Below are 14,479 nucleotides of genomic sequence, written 5' to 3' on the forward strand. Positions count from 1 at the left end.
GAGTACTATGTTTCAGTAAAAATCTGATTTCAATAAAAAGGACAAAGTGCATGTATTTTTTTAAATACTTGCATGAGAAGACAAGTGAGAACTTTGAGAAGTTTTATTCCAAGATACTTAAGAATTAACTGGGTTGTTGTTGTTTTTCTGTGTTGTAAACCAGAAAAGCAGTGCTTCGTTGATTTTACAAGCATTTTGTGTTTTATAATTATGTTTGTGTTTACTCATGTCTCCCCAAACCAAAATATCAATCCCGTGGCTGTTGAGTTTAGCCTGACGCACAATAACTGGATAGGACCACAGGGCTTCCAAGGCCGCACATCTCTATGGAAACAGACAGCCACAGCTTTCTCAAGGAGCAGCCAGTAGGTTCAAACTGACAACCTTTTGATTAGCAGTGGAGAATTTCCCACTGTGGCACCAGGGCTCCTCAGTATGTTTTGGTGGTGTTGTTAGATGTAGGTACGTTGATTCCGACTCACACTGACCCTGTGTGCAACAGAGCAAAAGACAGGGTCCGAGCCATCTTCACAACCATTTGCTATGTTTGAGCTGAGTACTATGTTTCAGGGTGAAGAAGTTTATGCTGCTGGGCTACTAACCACATGGTCAGCAGTTTGAAACCACCAGCACGACGTTTGAGAAAGAGTGGCTTTATCCATCCATAAATCGTTACAGCCTCAGAAACCCAAAGGGACAATTCTACCCTGTCCTATAGTGTCACCACGGGTTGGAATTGACTCAGTGACACCATGTCTGGTTTTTTGGTACAAGAATTATAAAAGAACAAGGTGTCATGCAATACCCTTAACAAAGAACTCCAATTTTGTATGTCAGAAAAAGCGTCTCAAAAAGTGAGTTAAGCTCTGAAGAACTGGAGGGGAGCTAGCATAGGTGGTAAGTCGCACAAAGGAAAAGCATGTGCAAAGGCCCAGAGGCAGCAGTAAAAATGATGGCAACTTAGGAAACTTAGAAGGGTTGGATTGCAGGAAATGAGAGGTGGGGAGTGGCAAGGTAAGAGGCCAGAAATAAGCAAAGGCAAAGAGTTCTATCTCAAAAGATGGGGAGTTTACAGAATTGGGGGCACGTGAATGTCCCAAGACATTTTGTATGTCAGGAGTATCATTTTGACGCTAAGATGCAATCATCTGAGAGAGGAGGAAGCTGGAGCCGTGGTGTGAGAGCTAAGGTGAATGCTTGGGCAGTCTGAACATACCAGTCACTGTGCAGGTGGGATGGCCTGCTTCTGTACATATTACCGCCGTGGAAACCCGAAGGGGCGTTCTACTCTATTCTATTGGGTCACTCTGAGTCAGTCTTCTCATCAGCAAAATAAACCGAATGGATCCTATCTAGCACAGGACTGAGAACCAGGCAGCACAGAAGATAGGGGACACATTTGGCGCAGCGGGGTTGAATGTTTGATCGCTGGATGGTACATTGTCCTGCTTAGCGGCTAACTGAAAGGCTGGTGGTCCAAGTCACGTAGGACAACTCAAAACACAAGCCTGACGGTGCATTTCTGAATAAGCAGTCAGTGAAAACCCTAATGGAGCACAGCTGGGCTCTCGACCAATGAAGTCGACAGGGTTAGAATCAACTGGACAACAAGCTTTCTTGGACTACAGTTGTGGCAGTAGAAATGGAGAAAAATAAATTCAAGATATATTTTTAAGGTAATAGGCTATAAAAATTGAGGAAGAGGAGCTATTAGGAATGACTCTAAGGTTTCCAAAATTAATGGTGTTCATTAAAATGAGGAAAACAAGAAAAGGAAATTTGAGTGGCTGGGTGGTGGGCTGGGTTTATGATCTGCTGACAAAGAGCAGATGAGAATCTCAGCAGATGCTCTATGGGACGATGACGCCATCAGTCTAACAGTAAGAAGAAAGTCTCAGGGATAGTGATACAGATTCAGGAGTTGTCAGCATGGAGACTACATTTATAGCCATGGAAACAGTGGCAAAGGTAAAGTAGGGAAAAGGATTAAGATCCAAAGAAACCACAATATTGAGCGCCTGGGAAAGAATCTAAACTGAAAGGTGGGAAGAAAAATGCCAACAGGAGAATTACCCCCCAACAGAGATGGAGAGCTTCAAGGAGGAAAGTAAAATGCATGTTAACCAGTCTAATGAAACTGAAAGGTCAAGTTACTATTTCTTGTTCAAACTAACTTTTAAGGGACAAATGAATAGAAGGGAGCTTCAAAACATTACTCAAAAACTGGAATTGAAAGATAATGAGAAAACATAGGTGAAGGGAAACAGTGGACAGTGTTTAAGATATGAAAATAATAATTTATAATCATCAAGGGTTTGTGAGGGTGGGGGAGGGAGGGTAAAAAATGAGGAGTTGACTTGGTATCCACTCAAGCAGAAGGAAAATGTTTTGAAAAGGATGATGGCAACCTATGTACAAATGTGCTTGACACGATAGATGTATGGATTGCTATAAGAGCTTTAAGAACTCCCAATAAAATGATTTTTAAAAAATTAAAAATAAAGATAACGTTTTTTTCCTAAGAAGTATGTGAGATTCCCAAACATGACAGCCAAAACAAAGCAGATATTATCTGTATCTATAATTTAAAACTTATCATTCTTATTAAATAGTATAAACCACTTTTTAAAGCATTTCCTTTCACCTACTTTTCTTCTAGTGAACCCTGAAAGAGAGTGCCACGGTAGTGTGACGAGTTTGCTGTTGGGCTGCTAACCACAAGGTCGGTGGATCAAGCCCATCAGCTGCTCCACAGGAAAAAGAGAAGGCTTTCTTTTCCTATAAAGATTTACATACAGTCTCAGAAATCCACAGGGGAAGAAAAAATTGTAACTTTTTTTCCTAAATAGAAAGAAACCCAAAGGGGGCAGGGCAGTTCTAGGCTGTTCCATAGACTATGAGTCAGAACTGACTTGATGGCAGTGAGTTTCCGTTTAAGCATATTCTCACCATGAGGTGCTCAACCTCAACAGAACCCAGCAAAAAAGCAACACTGTTTCCAATATTACAGCATCAAACAGGTCATACTTCCCAAATTCATAATTCTAAATCAGTGGTGTAAACAAAACATAAAATCTACTTGCTCTGTAATTCTTAAAGTCAATTTTACAACAGAATTTGAATTAGTCAATTAAAATGCTTCCCCTGAAGCTACTGTCCATATAATAAAAATGTATTCGTTCATTTGATACGTGAATGTCTACTCACTCTATGCACAGCACTGAAGATTTTATTGACTTTTTTATGGTAGGAAATGTGGATATGCTCCTTAATAATCCCACTGTTTGGATTAATATACAAGCTAGTGAAACCTGTTTTCATACATTTCAGTCACTGTAATATTACTAATGAGCATCAGCGCTCTCTCTGGTTGGCTCTCTACGGAGCAGATAGGGCACTCCACTGCTACGAGGACAGCCTTAAACAACTCGCTCAGTCTCTCCAATAAAATGAGCAGGCTTCCTTTTATACCCCAGTAAAATAGAAAAGAACTTGATTCACAAGGTTACTGAGTTGGTTACATAGGGTAATAAGTATCATTGACTAAATATTAGCTGAAAAGAAATGTGTGCACTCACTTCTATAAACTGAAATGCTGAATTATACTATTCTTATTTCTGCTGGATATAAGTCAGGCAATTCCACTCTTAAAATGTATGTACTTAATACAGTTATCTTGGAGTCATGGCTTTATTAAAATTAGCATCAATCTTTCCACTTAGTGTTCTACAACTGAGACAGCTGTGTCAAGACAGTAAAATGTCAAGATACATTTTTTGCTTTTTTCTAAAAACCCTATGAAAATGACAAAATTAATTTATTAAGGTATAAAGACATAAACCCACAAAAATGGATTAAATGGGTAAAAAAAGACAACAGCAAAAAAAATGGAAGCTGGAAAGCAGATGGTTGAGTGACAAATGACTTAGCAAACTCTAAAAAAATCAAATCTTTAGCAAACAGTGGAGAGAGCCAAGAACAAACCCAATTTAAACAGCTAAATCCCTCAAAGAATCAGGAATTGGCATCTGAAATAGGATCTGCCCAGGAGGTGAGGGAGGTAGAAGGGGAACTGAAGGTATATTGTCTGGAGAAGGTTAAATACAAGATCCCAGGTTTGAGAAAATCAGGCAGCACAGAAGGCAGGAGATCTACTGAAAACAGGGAGCCAGGTGAAGAAAACATGTATGGACACACCACGAAGTCCCCACACCTGCTAGCCCACTTCCCATCAGAAAGCATAATCAGGTATTTCCAAGCAAGAAACTGGAAGTCGTCTCTGGTAATCTAACTAGCCAGTAGAAGAGACATGGAATCACTGACATCTGAAGTCCCCAAAAATAAACAACCTAGTCAGTTCACCTGACTGAAGCTATACCCAATAGTCTTCTTTTAATTCCCTACTCTTATAAGTGTCTAGCAAATATCTGATAAAATGTCATATAACATGAAAAATAAAGATGAAAACAAAAAGTCAGAAAGTAAAACCTGGAAGAACCAGGTCACCTAGGAAAAAGAAATCTTAAAGGGGGATAAGTCTTAAAAGAGGGGGGGTAATCTTAAAGGGGGGGGGGCTCATGTAGTCAAATAGTCAAGAGAAAGTACCGGTGTTACAAAGTTAGTTCAGTATACTATTTAAAGGAGCAAGGAATAATAACAAAAAAAAAGCTGTGGAAAACGTAATAGAAATAAAATAGATTAGAAGATGGAAAATAAGGGAAAATTAGAAGTCCACTCTAGAAAGTCTGTTTTCCAAATAAGAATTTGAGAAAGAAAGAAATACACGATCAATAACCTGATTCAAGAAAACCACCTTGTTTCCAGAATGCAAGGGCACACAGGCACACCAAGTACTCAACACTATGGATAAAAACCTGTACATGGAACCAGAGTTCACAACGCTAGAAAAACAGATAAAATTGTAAAAGCTTGAGAAAGAGCAAAGAGCACACACACCTACACATGATGTTTGAAGAATCAAAATAGATTCAGGGTTCTTAAAAGCCACGTGGAACAATGAAGCAAGCGTGAGGGTAAGCTAAAGCCACTGTAAAGCATCGAGGATGTGGGTCACAGAAAATGGAATGCAAACCAGGAGATGGCAATTGCAAGAGCGCAGCTATGAACCACGCGTAGAGCGCCATCAGTCCAGAGCCGAGGGAATGAGAAGAACTTCCTCAGGAGATACACTGGTAACCATACCTACGATGTCTGAACATCTTGAGAGACATATGGGAACAATGAGTCAGAGATAAATATGGAGAAAACTAAGCAAAGGAAATGAGAGTTGGGGGGTGGGGGAAGACAACCAACTCAAGCAGAGTCATTCTATGGTGAAGCATTCAACAAGTCACACTGAGAATTAGCTAAGAAAAAAGTGTATTAAAATCAGTTCACCAGTCCCCTGACTTTTACGAAGTGGTGTCTGAGGGAGATTAGCCACAAGACATAGTACAGAATAGGAAAACTGTAATTTATAAGAATACCAACTGAAGGATCACTAGTGATATAATCTTAATTGTGATCAAACTATTGGAAGGAAATGGATACTGAGAGAGGGGTGTTGAGTAACGGCAAGAGTCGAATCTTCTTTTTTTGTTCAGAAACTGATAACACACTCAATGAAAGAAAACAACCAACAAACTAACTCACTGCCATCAAGTCTCATGCTAACTTACCGCGACCCTACAGAACTCCCCTGTGATTTTCTAAGACTGTTAACAGGAGTAGACAGCCCTGTCTTTCTCCCTGGAACGGCTGGTGGTTTCGAACTGCTGACCTTGTGGATCGCAGCCCAAAACATAACCACCACAGCAGGAGGGCTCCACAAAAGAAAAAAGCAAGGAGTATTTTACTTCACAGAGGGCAGATGAGTTAGCTAACTGTGCTAAGGACTTCCAAAATCCATTTAATTCTTATGACAAGCCTATGAGTAGGTAGGAGTATCTCCATTCTCATAATTGAGGAAATTGAACCAGAGAGCCTGATGTTGGATGAAACTTGAGAAATGAGGCATGATCACATCTACCCAGCCTCATTCCACCACGCTACACTGCACATGCAGTAGCAATACATGCACGCTATTCACACATGGGGAAATAAATGCAATAATTATGTCCAAGGGGGGAAAGTGAAAGGGATGATGAGCAGAACAGCAAACTTTTTTGTTTTAATCCTTAAGTATACACAAATTAAAATAAATTAAATTAAAATTTGTTAATTTATTATTGTACACTTAACAAAAGTCATTCATCTGATGAAATTATCTTGGGAAGTAGACAAAATGGGTATCAGCCCCATTTTACAGATATAAACTCTCATCCCTCTTTAATAAACATATGAGGTCCAACTATATGCCATGACTATATATGGAATGTAGACTTCAATTTACCTCAAGGAACACTAAAGAGGTACAAAAAGGCCAGTCTTTTTGAGCCATTTCTTTTCAATCCATTGTATATATCATATGATTCTGGAATGAGGGATAATAAACCTTAATTTAAATCATGATATAAATCCCCACAGCAGAGAAAAGTCTGCTCATTAATTCATTTAAAAAAATACTTATTTTCTGTCCTTGAGGATCTCAGTCTTGTTGCGGAAGATGGGTAAACAGATCATTATAATTCAATGTGGACAGGGCTTAAATAGAGGAACATTCGAAAGTGCTAGCGAAATAACATTCCCTGGAGTTCTGGAAAAACACCTGAGCGGAGTCTTGAAGGATGAGTAGACATGTAACCGATTAAACAAAAGAAGTTGTACTAACAATCACCAAGCACAAAAATTACATTCAGTGTGAAATATTTGTATCTCCTCTGTGCTTTAACTTCATTAAAGGCGAAAATAAGCCCGAAAAATCTTCAAAAATGGACCGATTAAAATGTAAGATTATATATGCCTTAATCCATGTTTCTAATCTTAGTCTTTCCCATTGGCCAACTGAAAACTTTATTCTACCTAGCTAATGAACACTTTTTTAAATCTATAAAGTTTTAGAGTATTACTTCAAAAGCTGATTAAAGGACAAACTAAGGCAAACCCACTGCCATAAGTCAATTCCGACTCAGAAATGACCTTAAAGGGAGACTAGAACTGCTCCACAGAGGTCAGTCTGTAAATCTTTCCTGAAGCAGACTGCCTCAGACTTCTACAGAAAAGCTGGTGGAGCCGAAGCACCAACCTTACGGTTAGGAGCCCAACGCTTAATCCACTGCACCACCATGGCTCCTTTAAATTGTTCTGCCACCCAATACATTTCCTGGATCATATGTTGAAATGATGACGTTCCCTTTCTCTAAAGAGAGACTAATACTGGCTCACCTTCTAGAGCAGTGGTTCTCACCCTTCCTCATGCCGCAACCCTTTCATACAGTTCCTCACACGTTGTGGTGACCGCCCCCCACCATAAAATTATTTTTGTTGCTACTCCATAACTGAAGTTTTGCTACTGTTATGAATCGGGCAACTCCTGTGAAAGGGTCGTTTGACCCCCCCCATAGGGGTCACAACCCACAAGTTGAGAACCACTGTTCTAGATGATGCTGTGATATAGAAGCAAAAAGGGAAAGGTTAACAAAATATCTAAGTGTGTGTATGACACATTTTAAAAACAGCTCTAAGGGGTTACTCATTTAATTTTTTCACACTCTTTTCTCTAGGGGTTACTCTGAAATTCCTTTCCAAAGGGAATTTTAATTGAAATTTTTTTTCCAAATTAATGATAAACACTACAAAGATTATACACAAATGCAAACACCCTTTCTGACCTTCACAAGCATTTTAGAGGTGAAATACTTTGGTATTTCAGAATTTGGAGGAAACCTTTGAGACACTTTCTCATCTCAAGTTACTTGATGTCACTATATCCCATCATATTTCTCAATATCATTTCATGTCCCTTCTAACTTCAAATTGTCCTACATAATTTGCTCCTAATTAATGTTTACCTCAGTACTATCTGAAAAAAATGAAATGTTATTAATATCTTAATCTGTGATTCTATTCCTAGAGTTAAAAACCTAGTTGTAAATTGCAACATGTGACTTTTCTTGGAACAGTCAAGTTGAAGAAAACCTCCTACCAGGAGGAGGGAAAAAAATGAGTCACACCAAGAGACCACAAATGGTAATTACCAAAATCATGGTAGGTCTGGATGCAAACTGCTGGGGTTTACAAACTGCAATTTTGTACACATATTGCAGAATACATTTAGTTAGGGGAACAAGACTTTAATTGTATGACTATAAGAAAAATAATTAAAACCCTCAAAGGTAAGATTTTAAATCATTTCAATTAACCATACCTTTACCTTACACATCTTTTTTTTTCACAACTTAAAAAAAAGTCATGAAACCACCACTGAAACATTTGACTTTTGGTTTTTTTCACTGCAATGTTTTGAAATATGCTCAATTTTTCCAAAGTATAAACCACAAATATGCACGTAGGATATACATGCTTCAGTTGGTTTGATGACAGTTCTATCCCCCAAAAATCTCAAGCTAATACGCTCCCCCCAAAAAATTAGATGTCCTGCAAGCTTATTCAAAATACTTGTGGAAAATAGATAGCCTTTATCACAATTCCTATGATATTATTTTGACTAATGTGAATCACAGACTGGCAGATTAAAATGTTTTGTTTCAAAACAATGTAAAATAATAAGACCTCACAACTTTTAGCCAGTCACCTTCAAAGACATAGTTTGATTCAATAGGCGGTAAGCCTGTGCCTTCCAATCTGAGAGGGGAAAAAAACAAGAATCTAGTTTACGAATGAATTTTTGAATTATTTCTTTGGTAAAGAAAAGGGGGAACAGGTGAAATAGATGAGCAGAACAGGTGGTCTATTTTTAAGCGTCTGTATACCTCACCCTGCAAGACTTCCTTCCTTGACTCTAAAATGGCTACCACCTGGGTCTCCTATGCAAAAGGGGTGCACCACCAAGGGAAACCTGGCTGTTTACAGTGGACACTCCCCCTCTCTGCAGAATAGTTTTAAAATCCCCATGCCTTCCTGCTCAAATCGAATGACCATTAAAATAGGTACACAAAAAAATGACCAATTGCAATATGAGGGCAACGTGTCAGATTACAAGCCAGGTTAGGTCCTCTTCCACAGACTAAACTCAATCACAGAACTGAGGAAGGACCATCTGGTAAAGGAGACACAACTGTGCAAACCACAACCACCCCAAGAGATGATCAAGGACGTTAGGGACTCAAAATGGATTAACTATTATGCGGGTGAACAAAAATTAAGCCTCTGTTCACTGGTAATCTTTCGCAAGCCCATTTTATAAATAACACACTTGGTGCCCCTGGGGCCTACTTTTTAATATGAACGTAGGTTCAACTCTGCCAACATGGTTTTACTATGAAATGTAAGCCCATTTCCTATCCACTCTAACCATTCCATCACACCCGTGCTCCAGGTAACTTACCATGAAACGGCATTTTCACACACAAAATGAAGACAGTCTATGCTTTAGACAAACTGTAAAGCTACTAAATGAACTCCGAATCTGCCGAAATGTCTGCAGAAACATGGCATGATCTTACCTCTCATCCTCGCCATCCACCAGGGGTGTCGTCAGCGGTAGCACCTTCAACGGGAAAAGAGAGGCAGAGGCTGCTAGGCTGCTGCTACTCCCATCTGAAACTGCTGACATGCCCCCACTGTCACCACTGATCGTCTGAGGTAAGCCAACTAAGGAGGGTTCCACTGGGCGCCTGGCATCTTCAATTTGGCTTCCAATTGCCTGAGCTAATGATTGTGCAGAGAACTGAGCAGAACTCAGTGGGATTTGTTGTGCCAAAGGCAAATTCGCTATCAAGGGAGGTTGGCTAACACTCGGAACCAAATTACCATTTTGGGTGGCAGGGGGTTGTGCTGTATTCTGCAGTGGAACCAAGTTTGTGGGGGCAGAAGGCATTGCAGGAGGAACAGTTGCGCTAACCTGGTTTGTAACAGAAACACTACTAGCAGAGGGCACAGGACTAACTGCGGGCAACTGCTGAGAGACAACGCCTTGGGCTACTGGGTCTACTCCTTGTGGCTGGGGAGGCACAGTTAACAAGGTACTTTGGGGTGCAATGACCAATTGTTGAGGAAGGCTCGAAGCACTAGTTTGAACTCCCTGATGAAGGATCCCGGTTTGAGCAGGTGGAACTACTTGTGAAGATGGAGGAGCACCTTGCGGAATAACTGAAGGTGTGACTTGAGGAGAGGGCTGCTGCACTGCCGTGGGTATGTTTGCTTGCTGCCCGATATTTACAATCTGACCACTCATAGGTACAGCAGACACTGCCGCTGGAGCCTGGCCCACCGGCTGGCCAGACAGCCCTGCAGGTTGTGCTTGGACTCCTGTGGACTGCACTGGCAGCGGGATGCCCTGTGGCTGAGCCACAGGGATCACTGTTGCTCCGGCTCCCACTCCTACAGAAGCAGGCTGTCCAGAGGGCACTGCTGTCTGAAGAATCGGCAGAGGCTGCTGCACATACTCAGGAGGATTTTGAGTCACTGATTTACCATGGCCCGGGGCCATCTGTGAAGAAACAGTCGGTGGCTGCTGTCCGTATTGTAACTGTTGGGGTGGTGCCCCTGGAAGGGCAGTTTGCACTAGAGGAGCCGGCTGAGAATAGGGCAGTTGGGTTTGAGCCAAACTAGGAATGGAAGGCTGCTGACCTAAAGCTGAAGTCACACCAACCACATTCACAGGCGCTGGCTGTATCCCAGTGGCAGCACTGATAGTGGCTTGCAGAGGTACTGGCTGAAGACCTTGCTTCTGTTGATAGCTCAGTTCTTGAGGCTGTAATTGTACTTGTGAGATCTGTGACTGGGAAACACTCTGTGGCATAGTAGCTACTGAAATACTCTGTGGACCACAGCTACTAAAATCCATCTGTGGAGGGGCCATACCTTGAAGAGATGGCGGTGCTTGCTGCTGCTGCTGTACCACCACCACCGTGGGGGCCCCCATCTCTCCACTTCCCACACTCTCTGCGTAGTGACTCAGTGTGCTGACACTACTGCTCACTGAACTCCCACTGGCGCTCTCCCTCTCAGAAGTCACTTCCACGGGGTTTTGTTTCACAGTCTCCACCACTTTATTTACCACCACGCCTTCTGAGGCAGGCACGACGTTTTCTTTTTCATAGAACTCAGTGCAAGTCCATCTGCCTTTCTTAAAGGGTTCAGAGCTGGTATCTAACTTCACCACTCTGAACCGAGACGTGTTCACTGTTGGCTGTTGCGGAGCGGAAACAGATCCCACAGTCACCCCCGCAGCCGCGGTGGGGACGCTGTTAACAGCCGGGGAAGCAATAGTGCCATTGCCCATGCCACTCAAGACATTCACATTCACGCCGCTGCTCACTGCAGGCCCCACACTCCCACTAGCAGCACTAGGAATACTGCTTGTACTCACGTTAACATTACCGAGCATGCTGTTTGTCACATTCGGATTAATGCTACCCACCGCGGTGGCCACGTGAACGTTATTCGTTGTGTTAGAGCCAGTAGCTGAACTTATACCTAGACCGCCGGCAGTACTCGGAGTGCGGATATTAGTCATTCCAGATGCAGGTGAGCTGCTGGATGATGCAGCAGAAGTGGGTGCGGCTGGAATTACATTGTCGGAGCTTCCAGTCGTCGAGAGTTTTCTGGATATTGGGCTTGAGGGTGGTCCTCCGGGAATGGAGGAACTGGCCAGACCAGCATGGGATGGATGGTGATGCCCATGGTGAAGGTGGTGTCCATGATGAACGTGGTGGTGGTGATGGAGGTGGTGTGGATGGGCATTCCCATTGATCACAACATTCTGTTGTGGCAGGTGAGGCAGGTGAGGCTGCGGAAGGTGAGGCTGATTGGGAGAGACCGCCCCAGGTGTCTCGGCTTCCTGGAAGTTATTTAGAGTCTCTTCTGAGGAGCTGCGCTCCGGTTCCCCCAAGTCAGTGGCCCTAGAAAGGGACACGTCCAGGATCTCGGAAGAAGACAGGTCTTCCGTGTGCGACTCGTCCAGATCATCATAGCTCTCGGTGTCCTCGGCTATGCTGTTGTTGGAGCTGATGCTGGCGGAGATCTGGGCCGGAGTAACGCTGGTTATCTGGAAGCCACTTTTCTTCTTCATTTGCGTCCCGCCTGGCCCAAGAGGCTGTGCCTGCAGCTGAGCCTGCGAAAGGAGGTTCAGGCTTTGTGGAGGCGGAGGCTGTGGTCCCGACGACGTCGTAGACGATGCTGCTGCAGGAGGCGGCGGCTGGAGCGGCGAGGGCGGCGGAAAATCCTCGGAAGATGTGGCATGACTCCCCACGCCGGTACCTGCTGCATTGAGAGCAGCGGCGCCGCCGCTGCCGCTGCCCCTTCGAGGGAACATTGCCGGGTGCGCCATCTTCCTCGCACTGATGTCTGCAGCGGCGGCGGCCGCGGCGGCCGACTCGGGCGGCTGGTGCATTGTGTTGGCTACCGGGGGCGGAGGAGCCGGGTGTAATTTCCTTCTGCACCGTAATCTTTGTATTCAAGGGCCGGCGAGGAAAACGGGACTGCCGCTCTGCCGGGCGCGATTCCTCCTCCTCCTCCTCCTCCTCCGCAGGCACCGGCGCCGGTCGTTCCTGCCTTCGAGGGCGAGCTTCGGGAAGGGAGGATGAACGAGGGTGAACAGGGCGGCCGGGGTCCCGAAGGGGGTGGCCCCTTCAGTCCTCCGCCTTTCACTTTCCCCTCTAGTCTCACACCCCCCTTTATATTCCGCTTCACGTGGGGTGCGGGGCAGGGGGAGGAGGGAGAGGCGGGGAGGGGGGAGTCGGGAACCGAGAAATGCCCACCTTCTCCGGCCAACTCAGGGCCACCAGAAGCCCCCTCCTGCGGGCGCGGCGGCGGCGGCGGCTGCACCCCCCTCCCGGCCGCCCTGCACGAAGGCAGCGCCGAGCGAGTCTCGCCGGCCCCTGGCCACCCCCGGCGCCGCCGCCGCCGGCGAGCCCCGAGCTCAGTGTCGCTCAAACCTCCCCTCCCGGCCCCGCGGCGCCCTCCCCCCACGCCCCGCGGACCCTTTCAAACCCCCTGGGCTCGCGGCGGCTGCTCCGAGAAGAAACGCTGGCCGGGAACCGGGCGGTGAGGCGCGGAGCGGGGCGGCGGCGGGACGCCCGGTACGGAGAGCCCAGCAACGAGGCGCGGGCGGGCGCGCAGCGACGCCGGGTCCTCGCGGAGCACGGCCGGGGCGCGGCGGTGGGAGCGGGAGCCCAGGGATCGCTCCATCACTGGCAGCCATGGAGCCGGGGCATCTTCCTCCCTCGGGGCAGGCGCCGGGCTCGGCACTCGTCCTCGGGGAGCCCGGGGAGCCCGGGGCCGGCGCCCGCGCCTCCCCGGAGGGCGGCTGGACGGCGGCGGCGAGGGGAGGGCGGCGAGCCTCCGGTCCGCTCTCTGCAGGCGGCCGCTCTGCACTCGGCGGCTCCCGCGGCCCAGGCGGGCGGGGGCCGCAGGCGGCGGCTCCTAGCTCGGCGGCGTTGGTGGCCAGACGGGCTGGTGCAGCGACTGCAGCCGACGCCGTTCAAAGGAACGGGAGGTGGGGTTGGTCGGTGTCGGCGACGGGGCGGGTGAGTGGGTGGGTGTTGAGGGGCGGGTGTCGGGCGGGGAGGGGGCTGTGGTGGTTGTTACTAGTGCTCTTCTCCGGCTCCCCCGGCTCCGCCGTAGCCCCCGGTCTCTCGCGGCATTGGGAGAGGAGGGACCAGCGCCCGAGCGCAGGAGGAGGGGCGACGGCCGGCGAGGGGAGGGAGGCGGTGGCGGGGGGAGGGGCACGGAAGGGAGACGGAGGGAAGATGGCGTCTGCGCATGCGCCCCGGCGCCGCAGACATAAAGCCCCGTCTGGCCGGGAGGGAGGCGGCGGCCCTTCGGACCTTGTCGAGCGCCTGGTCCTTGGACGGAAATTGCCGAAGGCTGGCGGAGGCGCCGGCGCCGCGGGTGGTGGGTGTGGGGCCTCGTCCGAGGGAGCGGATCCGGGTCGGACTGTGGGATTCTGAGGTGGGGGGTGGGGCAGCCTGACCGATCGCGGCCGCGCGCGCGCGCGCACGCACACATGCACGCGCGCCAGGTTAGGCGTGTCCGCTCTTTTCTCCCACGCGGCCGGCGCGCGAGCTCGCGGCAGAGGGGGCGCACCGAAGAGTGGCGGGCCCCGCGGAGGGTGCTGGAGCCCAGGTCGCGGGGGTGCGCGCTCTGGGTGGTGTCCCCGCCTGCGGAATGGATAAGGAGGCGTTTCTCCGCAGCAGCAGCAGCAGCAGCATCACGAGTTTGAGTTCCCAGGAGTGCGCCGCCACCGTCACGACATGAGTCAGGCTTTCTTGGTGGCTTTCCGCGCAGTCCTCCTCCTCCTCCTCCTGCCGCACCTGGGCTCGCCCCCGGCGCGCTCCGGAGGGATGCTCCAGCGCCGGGAACCGCCGGGGGCTGCGCCAGGCGGGGGTGCCTCGAGATAGGCGTTGTCTTTTGTGCA

General features: G+C 47.1%; 1 protein-coding gene across 4 annotated transcripts in view; it reads right to left on the bottom strand.

Annotated features, from left to right (window-relative positions):
* Positions 1-13,721, bottom strand: part of TSC22D1 (TSC22 domain family member 1) — a 130,694-nt gene extending 116,973 nt beyond the window's left edge. For 2 of the 4 annotated variants that reach the window (XR_012786864.1, XR_012786865.1), the window contains exon 1: positions 9,564-12,996. Coding sequence is in view for 1 of the 4 variants with exons in the window: in XM_075563042.1 (XP_075419157.1) it covers positions 9,564-12,454 (2,891 nt within the window). In the remaining 3 variants the exon portion in view is untranslated. Of the gene's footprint in view, positions 1-9,563; positions 12,997-13,043 lie in introns of those variants that run through there. The other 2 variants (XM_075563042.1, XR_012786866.1) reach the window with 2 other exon arrangements.
* Between the last annotated feature and the right edge of the window lie 758 nt (positions 13,722-14,479).

Source organism: Tenrec ecaudatus, chromosome 11 (assembly GCF_050624435.1).
Source record: "Tenrec ecaudatus isolate mTenEca1 chromosome 11, mTenEca1.hap1, whole genome shotgun sequence".
In the NCBI taxonomy this organism is placed as follows: domain Eukaryota; kingdom Metazoa; phylum Chordata; class Mammalia; order Afrosoricida; family Tenrecidae; genus Tenrec; species Tenrec ecaudatus.